The sequence below is a fragment of the Alnus glutinosa genome, chromosome 10 (assembly GCF_958979055.1).
Source record: "Alnus glutinosa chromosome 10, dhAlnGlut1.1, whole genome shotgun sequence".
In the NCBI taxonomy this organism is placed as follows: Eukaryota; Viridiplantae; Streptophyta; class Magnoliopsida; order Fagales; family Betulaceae; genus Alnus; species Alnus glutinosa.
This window is the reverse complement of record NC_084895.1, coordinates 8223518-8241771: the sequence shown is the minus strand read 5'-3', so window position 1 is coordinate 8241771 and position 18254 is coordinate 8223518. Positions and strand designations below refer to the sequence as shown.

General features: G+C 31.0%; 1 protein-coding gene and 1 long non-coding RNA gene across 2 annotated transcripts; one reads left to right on the top strand and one right to left on the bottom strand.

Moving 5' to 3' along the window:
- Positions 1 to 7138: 7138 nt before the first annotated feature.
- Positions 7139 to 8907, bottom strand: LOC133879734 (uncharacterized). The gene is made up of 3 exons (XR_009902142.1): positions 8643 to 8907; positions 7665 to 7852; positions 7139 to 7535 (listed from the first exon to the last, which is right to left on the bottom strand). It is a non-coding gene; the product is annotated as an uncharacterized LOC133879734 (long non-coding RNA).
- Positions 8908 to 12150: 3243 nt separating this feature from the next.
- Positions 12151 to 18016, top strand: LOC133879731 (serine carboxypeptidase-like 40). The gene is made up of 7 exons (XM_062318450.1): positions 12151 to 12530; positions 13662 to 13769; positions 13886 to 14160; positions 16149 to 16409; positions 17174 to 17382; positions 17523 to 17628; positions 17789 to 18016. The coding sequence occupies exons 1-7, from the start codon at positions 12155 to 12157 to the stop codon at positions 17942 to 17944; spliced, it is 1491 nt and encodes a 496-aa protein (XP_062174434.1). The 5' UTR covers positions 12151 to 12154; the 3' UTR covers positions 17945 to 18016.
- The last annotated feature ends 238 nt before the right edge of the window (positions 18017 to 18254 follow it).

Sequence of the window (18254 nt, the reverse complement as noted above, 5' to 3'; positions counted from 1 at the left end):
TTTTTTTTCTTTTTAATAAAGGACTCGTTTTTTGGGCGACGCTTATATAATAAATATCATTATTTTGTGACACCTTCGGTATAGAAGACATTAAAATTTTACGACGCTTATGTATCAAACGTCATTATTTTGTAACACCTAATGTATAAAGGATGTTAAAGTTTTATGACATTTTCTGTGCAAGTGTCGCAAATTTATGTCGTTTACTCAGTAAACGTCATCAACATTCAACAAACAAAATTTTCTTTGAACCAAAAAAAAAAAAAAATGGTTATTTTATGAAATTTCCCCCCTTTTTAAATATGTTTTCACATCATGATAAAACATCTGCAAAATAACTTAATTGAAAACAAAATCATATGGACAAAATACTATAATTAGATTGCTAACAATTACATTCATCCAATGTTTCAACTAAATCCAAAACAAAACCATTCCCAATTTTATATATGCTATTAAAAAAACCATTGTTTCAAAATAAGAAAACACCTAAAAGCAGTGTACTCATAGTACCATAGCTTCAATTCCTTAATTACAAAAGATGAGCACAAATTCGAATGGATGGGTGTATTTTGGGGACTTGGATCCTCTCCAGTTGGGTCCAACTGGAGAGGAGCCAATTGGTTATACATAGGAGTATTTTGGTAATTTCATATTGTGTGAAATTACCAAAATACCCTTACTCACAACTAACTGGCTCATCTCCAGTTGAAGTACAACCGGAGAGGATCCTAATTCGTATTTTGGACCCCTCGATCAGCTTCTTCCAAAAAGATGAGCACAAATCCCTTGGCTCTCTCTTCAACTATGCCCTACACCAAAACAAAAACGAAAAAAAAAAAAAAAAGGTTACAAAACCCTGACCTGCAATCTTTATGAACGGGTCGGACCTTCTAAAACACATGTTTTCAGCATACAAAGCTTCTTATTACTAGATATTTTACTGAAAGAAAAAGTAAGGAAAAGAAATAAGAAATAACCCACAAATCGGATAACTAGTCATCTGGGGCAGTAATCTGCAAAACATGTTACTTTGTCAGATACTTGAAATGTTCAAAAGGACATCCCAACCAAAAAGAAACCCCAATACTATTCTTCACGACATATATATTAAAAGTTACAGGAATATGAACAATTTATTATCGTTTCTCAAATATTGCAGGACTGTATATTTGTCGCCTCAAATTTTAAGACATAAAAATATAACGTCTTAAAATAGAATTTAAAACCTAAAATAAAAATAGAATAAATATGAATATTTATGGAATAAATATTCATCACTTTTTAAAATAGATATTTATGAGATTAAATATTTATTTGACAAAACTTCATATACAACATTATTAATCAATGAGTCTCTAATTTTTATAAAAAATCATCATTATTCATCGATGGTTTTTAGTTCAAATGAAAACCCAACCCAGCCCATATAAAATAATAGACACCCAGCCCACATTGAAGAAACTTACAACCCTGCCCACATGCTTAAAAAGACCCAGCAGCCTACACACGTTGAAGAAACGCTCAGCCCCGACACTGGCTCTCGGCACGTTGTGCTCAATCGCAAGGACATTATGCGCTCAACCAAACGTTCTACAGATGCAGATTCATGCACCGAACATCTCTCCGATTTTTAGAAAAAAATATCTCTTATCTCCAATCTCTCTCAACCGTTGGATACGATTAAAATGGAGCAATCTTGGTCGTCCAAATCTATTTATATCACAGACTCCCTCTTTTCTTCTTCTTCGGTCATCTTTCTCTAGCTCCAGGGCCGGCTGGGGCCTTAGGCGAATTAGGCGGTCGCCTAAGGCCCCCAATTTAATAAGGCCCCTAATAAAAAATTATTAATAATTTTTTTAAAAAATAAAAACTTTAATTGTCATCAATACGCTTTAATAAGGCTTCAAAACATGGTAAAAAACTAAAAATAAAATTAATAAGACCCCAAAATCTGGTAAAAATAAAATTAATAAGGCTCCAATTTAGGAAAAATCAATGAAGATGGAAAGTCTCATTAAGAAAAAAAAAAAAAAAAAAAGACATAATTAAGTAGATTGTCCTTTACGCCCAACGTTTAGGATGAAAAAAAAATAAAATTAAATGCTAAGAATGAAAGAAGATGGAAAGATTTTTTGAAAAATGGAAAGCCTCAGATATTGAAGATGGAAAGTCCTGTACGCAGCACGCCCAACGTTCCTCTATTTTTTTTTTTTTATTTTCTTTTTTAAGCTACATCCAACGTTCATGTGTTAGAGTCTACATAAGTTTCTCTTTTTTTTTTCTTTTTTTTTTTTCTTTTTTATTTCAAGTTCTATATTCAAGTCAATTTTATTCAAAATTTGAATTTTTCTCTTCTTTCTCCATTTTCATTCTTTCCCTATAACTTACTATTCAAGTCCTTAAAATCATTCCATATCTACTCAATCAATCAATTGCATTAATTTTTTTATTTGATTTTAGGAAATATTTTTATATTAATTTGTCTTTTTTTGTGCAGGTTAAAAGTGTAAGATAATCCTATCATAAAGATTAAGGCCTCGTTTGGTTTGCGGAATGTCTATTCCATTAGGAAAAGGAATAACTATTCATGGGAATAGATGAAAGTGGAATGGAATAACTATTCCTATTCTTTTGTTTGGTTGTAACGGTGGAATAGAACATTGCATATGTATTCTTTTGTTTGGTACAGTGCAATACATTGGTGAATGGAATTATATTATAATCAAATTTTCTAAAATACCCTTATAATACAAATATAATTTATATTCTTGAGGACATTTTTTTTTTTCTTTATTTAAGAAACATAAACAATCATACTATGACCTTTTTTGTTTTTTTTTTTTTTTTTTAATTTCATAGAGTTCATAGCTTCTTTTTTTTTTTTTTTTTTTTTCATATACAATTACGCTACAAAATGATTTATAAGGAAAAAAAAAAAAAAAAAACACACACACACACACACATAATCATCATATCACCATCATAAAAAAAAATAGATCATCTGCAAAGCCCTTTTTATTTTATTCTTTTTTATTTGTTTTCCAGCAACAAACATTCATTCTTTGCTTACAAAGTAAAATAATTTATAAGAGAAAAAAAAAAAAAAAAAAAAAAAAAAACATAATCATCATAAAAAAATAAATCATCTACAAAGCCCTTTTTATTTTATTATTTTTTATTTGTTTTTCAGTAACAAACATTCGTTCTTTGCTTATAAAGTTTTTCTCAAACCTCCGCAAGGCAATTAGAGTCCTCCCGATATTAAGAGGTACTCGTTTTGCTACATCTACTATAGGCTAAATCATAGGAGGAGGAAAAAAAAAAAAAGAAGAAGAAAGACTACCCCACAACAAATTAAGTTGGGTTGAGAAACAGAGAGAGGGGGATGAGAATATAATTGCAGAGATGGAGAAAGATATTGATGGTGCACTTGAGTGATGAATTTTTGAAATCAGAATTAAATTCTTATTTTGTTTGCGAATTTTGAAATTTGACTTTTTAGAAAAAATTGAATAAAATATGATTTGTTTATAAAAAGTTGAATAAAATATAATTTGTTTTTTAAAAAGTTGAATAAAATATGATTTATTTCTGAAAAAAGTAGAATCAGAATTATATTTTATTGTCAAAATTTCGTATCAAAACACACCATGAGTTGAGAAACAGAGAGAGAGAGAGGGATAAGAGACTTGGGTGTTGAGAAGGTTGGGGTTTTTGGGCAAAAGACGAATTTAATTTATTCCCATAGGAAAGGAATAGGTATTCCACTCCTTTTTGAGTGGAATACCTATTCCTCTTCGTAAGGGAATAGCTATTCCGTGGGAATAACTATTCCCTTAAATAATATACAACCAAACAAAAAAATAGCTATTCCGTAGGAATAGCTATTCCTTTCCATGGGTCTAATCCGCAAACCAAACGATGCCTAAGGAGAATTCAATCTTTGACAAATCGGGTTTTCTTGTTCTATTTTTTAATTTATTTTATTATAGTCATTATATATATATATAAATCGTATTTATTTAATTTGTAATTGCTTTTAGTTATAGATGTCTACTAGAAAATATGCTTTTGAATATGAAGAACTTCAAAAAAAAAAAACAAAACAAAACAAAAAAAATAAAATAAAATAAAATGTCTTAATCTTGAAGGTTTTCTAAAAGATGATATTGATGGCTTAGATTTATTTTCAGAACTAAAAGTTTTAACAGAAATTTTACAAATAGAAGAAAGTGTTCCAATTGACACATTAAATTATATAAAAATATTTGATTCTTTTCCAAATACAAGTATCGTTTATAGAATTTTATTGACAATATTAGTTACAATTGCTTCTGCAGAAAGAAGTTTTTCAAAATTAAAATTAATAAAATCCTACCTAAGATCAATAATGTCACAAGAAAGATTAAATGGATTAGCCATATTATCAATTGAAAAATAAATGTTAAAAAAACTTGAATATAAAAATTTAATAAGTAATTTTGCATCCCAAAAAGTGAAAAAAATGCATTTTAAATAAAAATATAATTTTAAATTAAATAATATTTAATTTATATTTAATTTTAAATAAAAGGCTTCAGTTAAACTTTTCGCCTAAGTCCCCAAATATATCGGGTCGGCCCTGTCTACCTCTCTCTCTATTTCTCTCTTTTTCTGTCAAGGCAGAAACTCTCTTCTCCTCTGTTTTAATCACAGCAGCCTTAGTTCCTTCTTAAATAGAACGTCAGGAAGAAGGGAGAAAGCTCTCAACCTTCTTTGTGTTTCCCTCTTTCGGTCCTTTACAGCAGCAGTGTGGTTTCTTCTCCTTTCTCTCTCAATTTCTTCCTCTTAAAACAGCGAAGAAGAAAGTGTAGAAACCTTCTTCCTTCCTGTTTTAGTCATTGTAAAAGAATCTCAGAAACTCTTCCCTTGTTCCTCCCCTTCGGCCAGTACAAGTTAAGTTTCAAAAACTCTCTCAAACCTCCCCTGTTTCACAGCCCAATATAGTAACTCTCACCGTGGGTAAGATCTTTCATCTCTCTCCCTTTCTCTGTTTTTGTATCTGAGTGCGCGTGCGCGCGCGCGCGTGTTCGGTAAAGGAGGAAAAATGAGATAAAAAGGATAAGATAAGGAAGAGACAAAAAGGAAAAGGAAACGAGGAGAGGGAAAGGACTTTCCAAAAAGTCTTCCCTTCTCTCTCGGTCAACTAGGAAAAGAAAAGAAAAGAGAAAAGAAAAAGAAAAAGAAAAGGGAACAAATCTCTCTCAACCGATCCATGATGTTTTGAAGTGCTCTTTTTTTTTTTTTCTTTTTTCTTTTTTTTTTTTCTTTTTTTTTAATAAGTACTTTGGAAACAAACCAACAAACAAACACCATAAGAATGGTGGAAGAGAAACAACCAAACTAACACAAGAAACCAAACAAGAACCCAAACCAAACTAGCGTAACAAGGTGGATCTTTCCCACTGACAATTTGGATTGAGGAGCCTAGAGACCGATAACTGAAAAAAAAAAATTGGGAATACTGATAGTTGTTACACTGGCTGCGGCCCTTTGTGCTAAAAAGATTTGTTTTAATGTTTTGTGGTTTTATAAGTTTTAATTATTTTAAGTTTTAAAAGTTATCTAATGTTTTAAGTTGTGTTTTAATAGGGTATTCCAAGTGGCGTATTTAAAAGATAAATCACGTTGTTGTGATGTCCGAGTAAAAAATAATATTTTATAAAAGCGTTGTTACACCGCTCAAAATTCTAAAACTATTTTTAAGTACTAGTAACACTAATGCCGTTATTCTGCCCAATTTTATAAAGATTAAAATAAGGATTATTTATATTTATGCCGTTGTGCTATCCAAATATTTTAAAATATAAAATCCATTGTTTATATTAATGAAGTTATTATGTTTATTTGAAAGAAAAATATATAAGTTTTTAATAATAATGCCGTGGTAATGCCAGTTTTAACTTAAAAGATACTTTATTTGTTAATTAATAAATGTCATAATAATGCCCAAATGAAATATGTGGTATTACAATAGGTCCATTTTATATGATGTTATAATATCTAAGTGATATTAGAAATTGAGTTAAGTAGTTTTGAAGTCGAAAGTGATAAAGGTGTAAAAATAAGTTCTTAGTATTTTATACTAATATATGATCACATGTATATAACTGTGCCATTATTATTTCTGTGGATCTCTCTTTGAAGCAAAGAATTGTGAGTATTCTACTCATTGAGATTGATACTGGTTTCTATATGTTGTGATTTCTACTTTATTTTATTGTATGCGAGTTGTTTGGAAATTTGCACATGTTACTGTGTTAATTAATGATTTTATTAGTAACGGAGGTATAGCTCCGGTAAATGAACTTATCAACAATGGATGTATGGCTCCGATAAATGAACTTATTAATAATGAGGTAAGGCTCCAGTAATTGAGGTATGGCTTAAAATAACATGATAACCGGAGGTATGGCTCCAAACAAGAGAAGTGCTAATTAGATGAATAAATGAGATTATGCATATGTATATATAAATGTCATCATATTGTTGCATAATGTACTTTTAAATAGATAAGTATTTCATTATATTATTAAATACAGTTGACTCACTTGATCTCAATATAGGATGATGGTGATAACCACAATCATGTGCATGTTTATGGAGGATGAAGAAAGGTCAGGACTACTAGGTTTATAATACTGGAATGAGACTTTTAATATGTAATATTCTATGGTTTGAACAATGGTTACATTTTTTTAGTGCTGCATGTGGCACATATGTTAATGCCTTGTATGTAATTATTATGTGAGAACATGTTGGTTATATTTAATTATATTTTGAGGTAATTTAGTCAGCTCTGTTGTATTATGTTCCCAAGTCTTTTAGTGAAATATATATATATATATTCCGGTGTCAAATCTCAACTTTAATGACGTCGTAATGTCACGTGAAAATTGAAAACTTTCACTTACGTTTTTTTTGAAAAAGCAGGGCGTCACACATGAGGTATAAGAGAATATAAAAAATAATAATAATAATAACAATAAAAGATGAACCCTAAGAGCGTGACCATAAATTAAAATGAACAAGCATAATTCTGCCTAAGCTTCAGTTGAGATCTGATGATTCTTAGCTCATCAAAAAAATGCCCAACTTGCAATCTAATCATCCTTGAATATATTTGGCTATGACATTATCAATCACAGTTTAATCTACAAGCCAGCCACAGTTTCTCAATCAGATAAAAAAGAGTAACTATGATACAAATGAAACGTAGAAGAAATGTAACAACATACACAAAATATATTCTTTGTACATATGACAGCATGATGCCATTCCATTATGATATCTTTCCAACAACCAAAAGCCCAGATCTGTAATGGTCTGTACATGGATAGGCAGGAAGGACCTTCTTATATTTGAGACCTACTAGTAATCCAAAAATTGGTAAAATAAGTCCAACTAAATATTGTTACTTAAGACACCTTCTGATTTGTCTTTCGCCGTCATCTTTCGCTTGATCATCGTCACGACCGCAATTGGGTGTTCACCTGCAACAAGAGGAGAATCATAATGTTGATGACTTTACGCCAATTAATAAGTATTGTGTTCTATTGTGTCACATGACATTTAAACTCAGTGATTCTTAGTTTAGAAATGAAACTAAAATAAAATATCACCTGCTCCACTACCCACGTATATGCCCAAGTAAGAAAGTTGTGTTTGGAATAATGCTCGGCACATTGTCCCTATGCGCATTCCCTTCCATTAGCATGACAATAAGCTTTCTCATTTCAATCATTTCACTCTCTTGCTTCTCATGCGCCATTTGCATCTACGTAACTTGATTCTCATACGTCATTTGCATCTACGTAACTTGAGCTTTTAGTTGATTAACTTCACTTTGCCATTTTGCCAAAGCATACAATATTCAAATCCCATATATATATATATATATGGATTGCTAACAATCACAAATGTTTTAGGGTGTTTGATTGGAACTAAAAAAACATTAGTCTTAGAAGCCGAAGAACCAATGTAGAATAGAATAAAAACTGCAAGATAGACAAAGGTATTTAGAAAGAAATCTTACACTTATATTTTTGTTTTTACACAGACTAATGTAGAAGTTCATCTCTTTAGATTTCAAAAAATAAAGAATAAATCACAGATTCAAGGAAGTTAGATGTAACCATAATCATTCTGGATAGCCACTCAATCAAATTTGCAATTTCTTTTGTTTTCATAAACATAAAGTGAAGGAACAAAAATGAGTCAGAGAGCAACAACACTTTAACCAATGAACTAACCTATGCTAGTGCTTTAATGATTATTCTTCTGCGTATTGCACTTTTCAACTCTGAAACTCCAACGCAAATCCAATAAACAAATTATCCTCCTTCAAATCTTTCCCATTGCGTCTTGTTTGCAGACATTTCATCAAACATATGATAGGCAAAATTTTCTATGGGGTTTTCTCAAGACAATTTGACAAATTAATCCAATTTTTTGTACATATACACGCTCTAAGAATACAATAGAGCAACTTTTTCACATGGGCATTACACAAATTTGAACGAAAAACAATGAAATTTATGGACAAAGAAGTTTCCACCCAAACCCACACATTCAAATAAACCCACAACTAAAAATCTTACCTGTAAAATATATCCTCTAGATCAGTGACGACAGGCACCACGCGCACCACCACCACAATGCCTCACACCAGTAAGAGTCAGAGATTCGAGTAGCGACAAGTCTACCGCCGGGAAGAGCTGTGAAGATGACAAGGATAGAAGGGAAGATGAATCGGGGAATCTTGTGGCTAATGGAAATGTCGGCGAAGAGAAGATTGTGACGATGGAAATCGTGGGAATTGAAAATTTTACAACTAATCTTAATTGTGCGCGTGTCAAGGAAAGTTATTACGGGGGTGTTTGGCAACCATTTCTAACTCTCTTTATTTTTTTCATTCCTTCCAAAAAAGTCAAATTCAAAACACTCTTTTTTTTTTTTCACTTTTTATATCACATCAATAATTTTTTATTATTATTTAAATAAAAAATTAATTACAAAACAAAATTTTTTCACTTTTTTATAAAATAATTTCAAACTTTTATATACTTTATATCATTTCAATCACTTTTTACTACTATTTAAACTTTTACTACAAAAATTTCACAATCACGAATGTTTGCCAAACACACCCTACATAACTATCATTCTCATAATCATAGAAAATAACACTTGATGAGTTCAATCAAGATAAAAAACTTTTTAAGACAAGATAAGTATTTTATCAAAATTGAAATTAAACATTAAAACCAATTACAATAGTTACAATCCTCTTGGTTATACAACCATCATGCATATGCAGAAACAATGCGCTCGAGCCCTTAATTTTTGCACTCGAGCGCACCATGTTGACTGGTTGGATTCCTATGCTTGATCTTCTAGATGTGAACATGAGCGTTGTTGTGCTCGAGCCCTTATGTTGTGCGCTCGAGCGCTTATAAATTGTCCAAAACTGCCCGCTATGATGAAAGGCAAAGCGAAAATGGTGCTTTAGTGAAAATTTAACGCCATAAAATTTTGGGTCTAAAAATACATCGTTTTGCCCCCCTTTCAACCCCCGAAAATTTCCCTTAACCCCGATTAAACTCCTCTGAATATTTTCTTTGTCCACCCTCACTAACTCATCAAGGGGCATTCATATTACCGGCAAAGCTTTCCAGTCTTTTAGAGCTTTAGGTTACTTACTGTTTCAGACTTTCAATCCTTCATGGTTCAGTCTTTCAGAGATGTAGAAATTAGGTTAGAATCACGAAGAAGGAAGACAATACAGACAGGGCCGGCTCGATAAATTTTGAGGTCTAAGGCAACAAGTTTAAGTGAAGCCATTTTCTTATATTTAAATATTAATTAAATTTATTTTATTTTATTTTAATAATTATATTTTGTTTTGTTTTATTTAATATGTCAATTAGAGCACTTTCTTCTATTTGTAAAATATATTTTAAAAACTTTTCTTTAATAACTTATTAGATATAGAATAACTTATCACTTGATTCTAAGACATGAAATAATGAGATTTAAAGAAAAATTAAGAGAAAAATGGAAATAATTTATATAAAGATTGATGTGTAATAGAACATAATATGGAAAAAAAATTGTTGGACATTAACTACTCATCGATGGTGTAATTCTATCTATTATGCATAATGCAAACAATAAGAATTTATTCACTTTGAAGACTTTTCATATTTTCTAAAACATTCAATTCAAATAAACGTTAGAGAAAAAATTATGCATGTTGGACTAATTTCATGAAAGTAAAAATTGAGCTTTTAAAAAGAGTAAATAAGTGAAACTTTTCAAGAACTTATGGATGTTTTTTTTTAATATGAACATTAATGAGACTTTCAATTTGTAATTACTTTTACCATGATTGAGGGCCTTTGTTAGAAACTATTTATTAAACTTTTACCATATTAGAGTCTTAAAATTTGTTTTGAAAATAACCTTTATTGTACAATTATTAAGTGCGGACCTTAATTAAAGAGTATTATATTAACTTTTTACCATATTAGATCCTTAAAATGCTTTTTTGAGCCTTATATATATATATATATATAAATTTATTGTATAATTATTAGTTGGGGGACATTTTTCAATTGAGGGCCTTAGGTGACCGCTTAAGTCATCTAAGGCTCAAGCCATCCATGATACAAACGATGTGTTTCAAGTGTAGCACATGATAAAACACACATTTTAAATAATAAAGCTTGAGTTACATTGTGTTAACCAAAACGTTGATTTGCGTAAGACCGTGAGTTGTGTGAGGATATTTGTGAAATCCGATATGTTGATTAAAGCATATTTGTTAAACGATGCGTTTAGTAATATACAGAATTCTCAAATACACTTTGTAACAAGTTTATTAGTTCGACAATAAATTAATCCCAGCATTTCAACATGCATGGAGGATTTCAAAATATTAAATATTATATAGAATTAGCTTGGCATAAAAATAGGAAAGAAAATTATCATATTGCATTGTCTTATTGCTCACCAAATGATTTCACCAAAGCAAAGACGGATTGAGGGGCGATATAGGCTATGACCCCCCATTTCTAAAATAATAATAATAAAAAAAAAAAGTTATAAGGTAAAAAAAATAAAAACTTAATTTATTGGTTCCTACCAACCATTTTTTTTTTACTCTTGACTTCTACCGTAAGTGTTTTCGGCTCCGTCCCTGCACCAAAGACTCATAGTTTATCCTCCTTATTTATAATAATAATAATAATAATAATAATAATAATAATAGAAGATAATTCCAATTTCTACTGTACGTATTATCAACAAAATCCCAATTTTATGGGCAACCCTTGACCCAAGAGGAAGGTGCCGGCCAGCAAGGTTGGAATCTGAACATTAATTGCATGTGTTAATAATTAAGAGGAATGCTAGGTGTACCAAATTTTTTTACCAAAAGATAGGTACCAAATGATGTGGAGCTTATTCATTGGAAATTATCAAAACAATTAATAAAAAGAAATGCTACAAGTACCAATGAATAAGCTCCACATCATTTGGTACCTATTTTTTGGTAAAGAAATTTGGTACCCCTATCATTTCTCAATAATTAATGAAACAAGCACATACTTTACACTACTCACATGGCAGAACATGATTGGTGGCAAAGATACATACTTTTGACTACCAATTTGGTCCATGCCATTAATAGTTATCAGATTAAGAAAAAAACACTAAAATTTTAACCCTTCACGTTGTTGAAAGATATATATATGAAAAATATATTATTATTTTTATTATATTCCATATTTGGTGGATATTGAAATATTCTCTATTTATGTTAATTATAATGAAATATTAAATATATAGAAAAGCAAAAGAGAAAAGAACACAAGAGAATACAAGTATGGTAATCATTACAATCTCAATATTTCATTATAATTAACCGTAAATAGAGAATATTTTAATATCAATCAAATATAGAATATATGAAAAATATATATTCTAACATATGTATTTATATATACACCATTAAAACACTTTCTTCTGCTATATATGCAAACAATAATCTAGCTTGGATCTAAACTCATTGCCTTTCTCTTTTCTTTCTCTTTTTCTTACACAAAGAACAATGGAAAGTAAGCCTTTTTGTTGGGTTCTTCTAGCCTTTTTCATTCTGTTATGCTTTGTGGGTCAAACTCATGGGAGGATGAAAGAGCAAGGCTTACACCATCTCTACAAGTCCATTTTGAAGCCAAATTTTGGTCTCGACACAAGCCTTTTCCAAGCAGTTGACCTTGTTATCGATCAAACAAATGTTCTTCCTCAGCAAGGATTGAAAGAGAGAGACTGGATTAAGGCATGGCCAGGACAACCCCCCGTAAAATTCTCTCAATACGGTGGTTATGTCACCGTGAATAAAGCCACTGGTCGCGCGCTCTATTACTACCTCGCCGAAGCTCAACAGTATAAGGATACATTGCCTCTTCTTCTTTGGCTGAATGGAGGTATACACTAAACATATATAATACAGTCTACAATAAATGTCATGTTACTTTACTCAAATAAAATGCTTGTAATTTGTTCTTTCTTTTTTCTTTTTCTTTTTTAATGTTGGGTTTTTTTTTTTTAAGGGGTTTCCTGTTTTTTTAAGGGAGACAAAGAAAGTTGCAAAAAAAAAAAATAATCATTGAACTTAGAACCTGGCCTAGAACTCTTGATATGTTCACCATTGATGTAGAAGTCTTGCCTACTTTCTCTATCTCTCTCTCCTCTAGAAGTGACGCCACACCTTTGCATGTTCCTCATTCCAAGTTTTCTCTCCTTAATTTCCTTGGAGTAGACTCAATGAGAACAATATTTAACTATCCTCAAAATTGGTCGGAGAAAATTCAGACAATTTAGACATGTTTTAAAAACGTACGTGAAATTAAATTGACAAATATGACAAACTGAATGAGAGAAATTTAATTGGAGGAAACTCACACACACACACACACACACACACACACATATATATATATAGATTGGAGTATTAATTATTCCCTTATCTATTTTTACTCTATTATATATTTTGATTATAAAATAGGTAGAAATAACTTGTGTCAAATTATATATTAATATATATATTTTATTTTGTTCTAGCATTGTCAACGTTAACATGCATGCATTTGGACTTATATGGTGACCTCTTTTGTTAATAATATGTAGATTTCATGCCTAATAAATCTATATGGTGGAATGAAGCTGATATAATAAATACAATAATAAAGAAATCAGAAAATTAATACAAAATATTCAAAATATATTAGAAACTTTTTCTAAACTATTGTTACTTTAATTTGTTAGTTGTTATAAGTGCATGCATTTAATACCACTACTACTAAACTTGTCGTTGGAACAAATTTTGACACGTGGGAATATGTAATTGGAGCTAAAAGTTGTACGTAAGCGTTTAATACCTTTTAGCACCATTCAATTATATGCTGGCACGTGAAAAAAAATAAATGTAAAAAAAAAAAAAAATTATAAAACAATTGTCTCTTTAGCATTTGTTTAACAGTTTTTTACCAACTTGTATTTTTAATAATCTATGTTATAATTTGTTGATTAACCTTACTTAATTATTGTCTGTATAGGCCCAGGTTGTTCATCTCTTGCATATGGAGCAATGCAAGAGCTGGGTCCATTTCGTGTGGGTAGCGATGGCAAAACACTTTTCAAAAACAAATTTTCTTGGAATTATGGTAAATTTATTTAGTGATATTTGTTGTATTATTTTTAACGAAAAATATGAAGAGTTTAGATTTTCTTTTCTTCTTTGGTTTCAATTCTAACTTTTGTTTTGGAATTTTCTCTTCAGCTGCTAATGTTCTGTTCCTTGAGTCACCTGCTGGGGTAGGATATTCTTACTCCAATACGACATCGGATTATGATAAAATGGGGGATAGAATCACCGCAGCAGATAATTATTTGTTTTTGGTGAATTGGCTAGAGAGATTTCCTGAGTACAAGAATCGACCTTTTTATATTTCTGGAGAAAGTTATGCTGGGCATTATGTTCCTCAACTTGCACACACCATTCTTCATCACAACAAGAAGGCTAATAGGACCATTATCAACCTCAAGGGGATCATTGTAAGTCTCTCTCTCTCTCTCCACATAGGCCAATAATTGGAAAGTTCAAGTTCTATAGCAAATAATTAGTAATCATAACTCGAAAGTGTTTACCCTTAGCTTTTCAACATGAAGAAATCATGGAAATTAATTGTTGCTTCTAAGAATTAAAGATTGAAAAGATAATTCAGGAAGAGAGAAAATAAAAAATAGTGAAGAGAAAGACCTTAATTTCTTCAAATAAACAAAAAAATAAATAACTTTGAAATATTTAAATTTAATTGATACTTCAAAACTTGATTCTAAAATAATACAGACATGTCTTTATATAGGCAAAGTTTCAGTATTTTCTAAGAAGAATACTTGAAGAAAAAAAAAAATACAAAATATAATCGTACCTGCATCAAATAACCAATAATTTAACATTAACAAAGAAAATCATATGAACCTTATACTTGGTTAGACCTCGTAGAAGTGGACCTAAACCCATGACAATATTAGGCATCCCGAACCAACCCTTTTTTGCCTTTAGGCAATAGCGTAGTAGTGAGTTTGTAACAATCTTGAAAAAATGCTAGTTACATTTGAATTATAACTCTTACTTTATAAGGCGACACAAACTCTCCTACTAAAATTCCTAATGTACTCGTCATTGTGCATGCAGTGTCTCAACGCTACATAATGTCACTAGGTTACTCAAATACTATTTGTAACAACTTAAGAAATATGTTAAACCACATTTGTACTATAACTCCAAAAAAACTAATCAAATTATATATAAAAAAATTTAAATTTTACCCCTAAATTTTTTGTTTTTTAATTTTTAATTTTTCTCCCTTTAATTTTTTTTTTCAATTTGGTCCTTCAAATCCCAAATGCTAACTCCGGCCATATATATATTTTCTAGATCTCAAACTAACTTTATGGTGTGTCACACTATTACTTTAGCTTCATGATGTGTGAAATGCTATTGATTTGATGGGAAAACTACTTTTTCACATGCTAAAACGAGATGAACAATGGGCTTATCAACTCAAAACGCGCGTTCTTTCTTCTTATGTATTAACGTATAGAATTTATCGTAAGTGCAAAAATTAGGCTTCTTCTGTTTCTTTTGTTTTATGCCTTCTAGTTTGTCGTCATTTTGTTTCAGCCGTCATTATTTGGCACCAGAAATATATAAACAAATTGGGCTAATCTCTGGTCCATCTGGGTCACATTCAGCCCAGCACCCACTTCATGTGCTACATCTGTTGATAGTGACAATGATTCTGAGGGGTCCGTAATTTTGTTGTCTAAATTGTTAGTAATTTGAATGGTAAATATAATAGTTTTTAAGGACCCATCTGTTCAACTAATTAAGTGCCGTGCAGCCCGTTCAGTTATTGGGATAGGTAGCAATTCAAACAATAAATTGTTGGAGATTCGAAATTTCGAATCCGTGAATAAATAGATAAACAAAAGAAAATGAGAGTTTTTTTTTTTTTTTTTGTCAAATCGAATTAAATGAAATTTCTTCCATCAAGTATATAGAATTGATATGGATCTTTAGAGCATATGTATTTTTAAAGTGCATGTGAGAATAACACGCTTTAAAGATAAATATCACTTGTTCTGAAACTATATGTGAAAATTAAATGCTTTAAGAATATAGGTAGAATTGAAAAAATTTCTTCTTACCTACCTTTCAAAATAGAAAGGCTTGTTCTGTGCATGGACCATCGAAGCTTTGCTCTCTTTGGGCTAGTGTTGATGCACTGCCCTGCCCACATTGGATGGTGCAAAAGTGTCGACTAGATGAAAGTGGATGTTTACAATTAATTTTTTTTCTTCTTCTTATTTTATAAAATCATATATTGAAAACTTCGTAACTTTTAAATAGTACGCTATTTAATAGATTGTTATATATCTGTTATGCAACTGAAATGGAGTGACAGTAAAAATCAATTCTTACCTTATTTATTTTTACAAGTGTTGATCCAAAAACTAATTCATGCAACATATTGCAGATTGGAAATGCAGTAATCAATGATGAAACTGATGAACGAGGAACGTACGATTACTATGCAACACATGCCCTCATTTCGGACAGAGCTGTGTCTCAAATACAAAAATACTGTGATTTCTCACTCAAAACTGAAAATCGGTCAAGTGAGTGTAATGCAGCTACTAATGCAATCGACCCAAATATTGACAAAATTAATATCTACAACATCTATGCTCCCCTATGTTTTTCTACCAATGTCACAGCCCGGCCCAAAAAAGCTTCTGTAAGTTACAGCTTTTCCCTTTTAATTAACAAGTATTAAAGATCTAGGGAGACCTTGAGTGTGTGTGTGTGTCTATATATATATATATAAAAGAGGTCTACAAAAGTAATATGCAAAATTCAACTAAGGGGTTAGCTTAGGTAGTAAATGCCTTGGACTTGGTGGCATTTTTCCATCGGGTCTTGACCAATTCGTGTGAGAAGGGTGTCTTGCACGGGTCAAAAGTTGGGGTGAGTGCACAAAGTGTCCCTAAGGGTTCCCGTCATATATATATATATATGTATTGTTAGTGACTCTTTGAAAAGAGAAGCGAATTTGGTTCTTTATCCTCCATTTTGGTTTGTAAAGAATGAGAGGAAATGAAAGATTTTTTTTTTTAAAAAAAAAAAAAAAAGAAAAAGAAAAAAAAGAAAAGAAACAAAAGAAAGAAAGAAGTAAGACATGGTCTTAAGAACAAGATTTGAATAAACACCCTAATTTCGGGGTCAGGGTATCTTTCCTTTATAATATGCTTCCCTAGGTTCCAAATAGTTCTTAAAATGTGTACAAAAAATGTGATTTAGCTAAAAAGAAAAAAGTTATTATAATAGAATTTTCTTTGAATAAGGTAATGTGATGCACTAGTTATGATGCATTCATATTGAAATAGGATTTGGTATAGTAATTAATGAAGTAAACTTACCTTATTTAAATCATTAAATGACATATATATGCTCTGGAAAAATCAAAATAAAAGTTGGATTAATTATATTTTTCTTGTGCAGATACTAAATTTTGATCCGTGTAGCCACTATTATGTGTATGCTTATCTAAACCGACCTGATGTTCAAGCAGCCATTCATGCCAATGTAACTAAACTTACACATGACTGGGAGCCATGCAGTGATATCATTGACTGGTTAGATAGCCCTTCAACCATCCTTCCCCTTCTCCAGGAGTTGATGGCCAATGGTCTCAGAGTCTGGGTTTTTAGGTAAATAAAACTTCATTTATATTTCTAATTGTCATTGTCATCATCGCTATTGTTCATTGGTTAGTAGTTGCGTAATTGAGTAATGCTATTTAGTAGACTATTATACAACTAAAATAATGTAAGTATTGGATGAAATGCAGTGGCGACACTGATGGAATGATTCCTGTTACTTCAACAAAGTACTCTCTAGACAAAATGAAGCTTCCTGTGAAGATTGATTGGCACCCTTGGTTCCTCATGGGAGAGGTATAAATTAATTAATTATATCTTTTTTGTCTATTTCTTCTAGTAGTTGAGAGATCTGTTAGGCTTTAATTTGCTTGTGTTCTCTCATATATTCTCAACATATATACAAACAAAAGTGTAGTATTAATTAATTTCTTGAATGATTGGGTTTGTGTAATAGGTTGGTGGGTACACTGAAGTGTACAAGGGAGACCTAACATTCGCGACAGTGAGAGATGCAGGGCATCAAGTGCCAAGCTTCCAGCCCGCCAGAGGACTTTCTTTGATCAAGCACTTCCTTGATGGCACACCTCTTCCAAACTCTAAAAGATCCTGACTGCTTTCATTTCATCTTAGGCTTCCTTGCCTTTTCAATGCTAATTTTATTTTACATTTGCTTGGTTTCATCTAGCTAACATCATTTATAAAGAAAGTAGCAAGTTGCTACTTAATTAGAGAAAAACCCAAATTTGCTCCTTTTTTTTTTTGTTAGAAAAAGTATATATACTCGATCCCCTATAATTAATTACCAAACAATTTGTAAGGTTTCTCAAACTTTCAATTTTTGCAATATTCTCATTACAAGAATCTGCTTCATTAGTGTCCAACTTTTTAACAACGACCTTTAAATGTCACTACTAATAGTC

Bases quoted from the DNA above. Each gene is read 5' to 3' on its own strand.
- LOC133879731 (XM_062318450.1), top strand. From the start codon at position 12,155: ATGGAAAGTAAGCCTTTTTGTTGGGTTCTTCTAGCCTTTTTCATTCTG. The intron at 12,531-13,661 runs GTATACACTAAA...TTGTCTGTATAG, and splicing joins TCTTCTTTGGCTGAATGGAG to GCCCAGGTTGTTCATCTCTT. The intron at 13,770-13,885 runs GTAAATTTATTT...TTTTCTCTTCAG, and splicing joins CAAATTTTCTTGGAATTATG to CTGCTAATGTTCTGTTCCTT.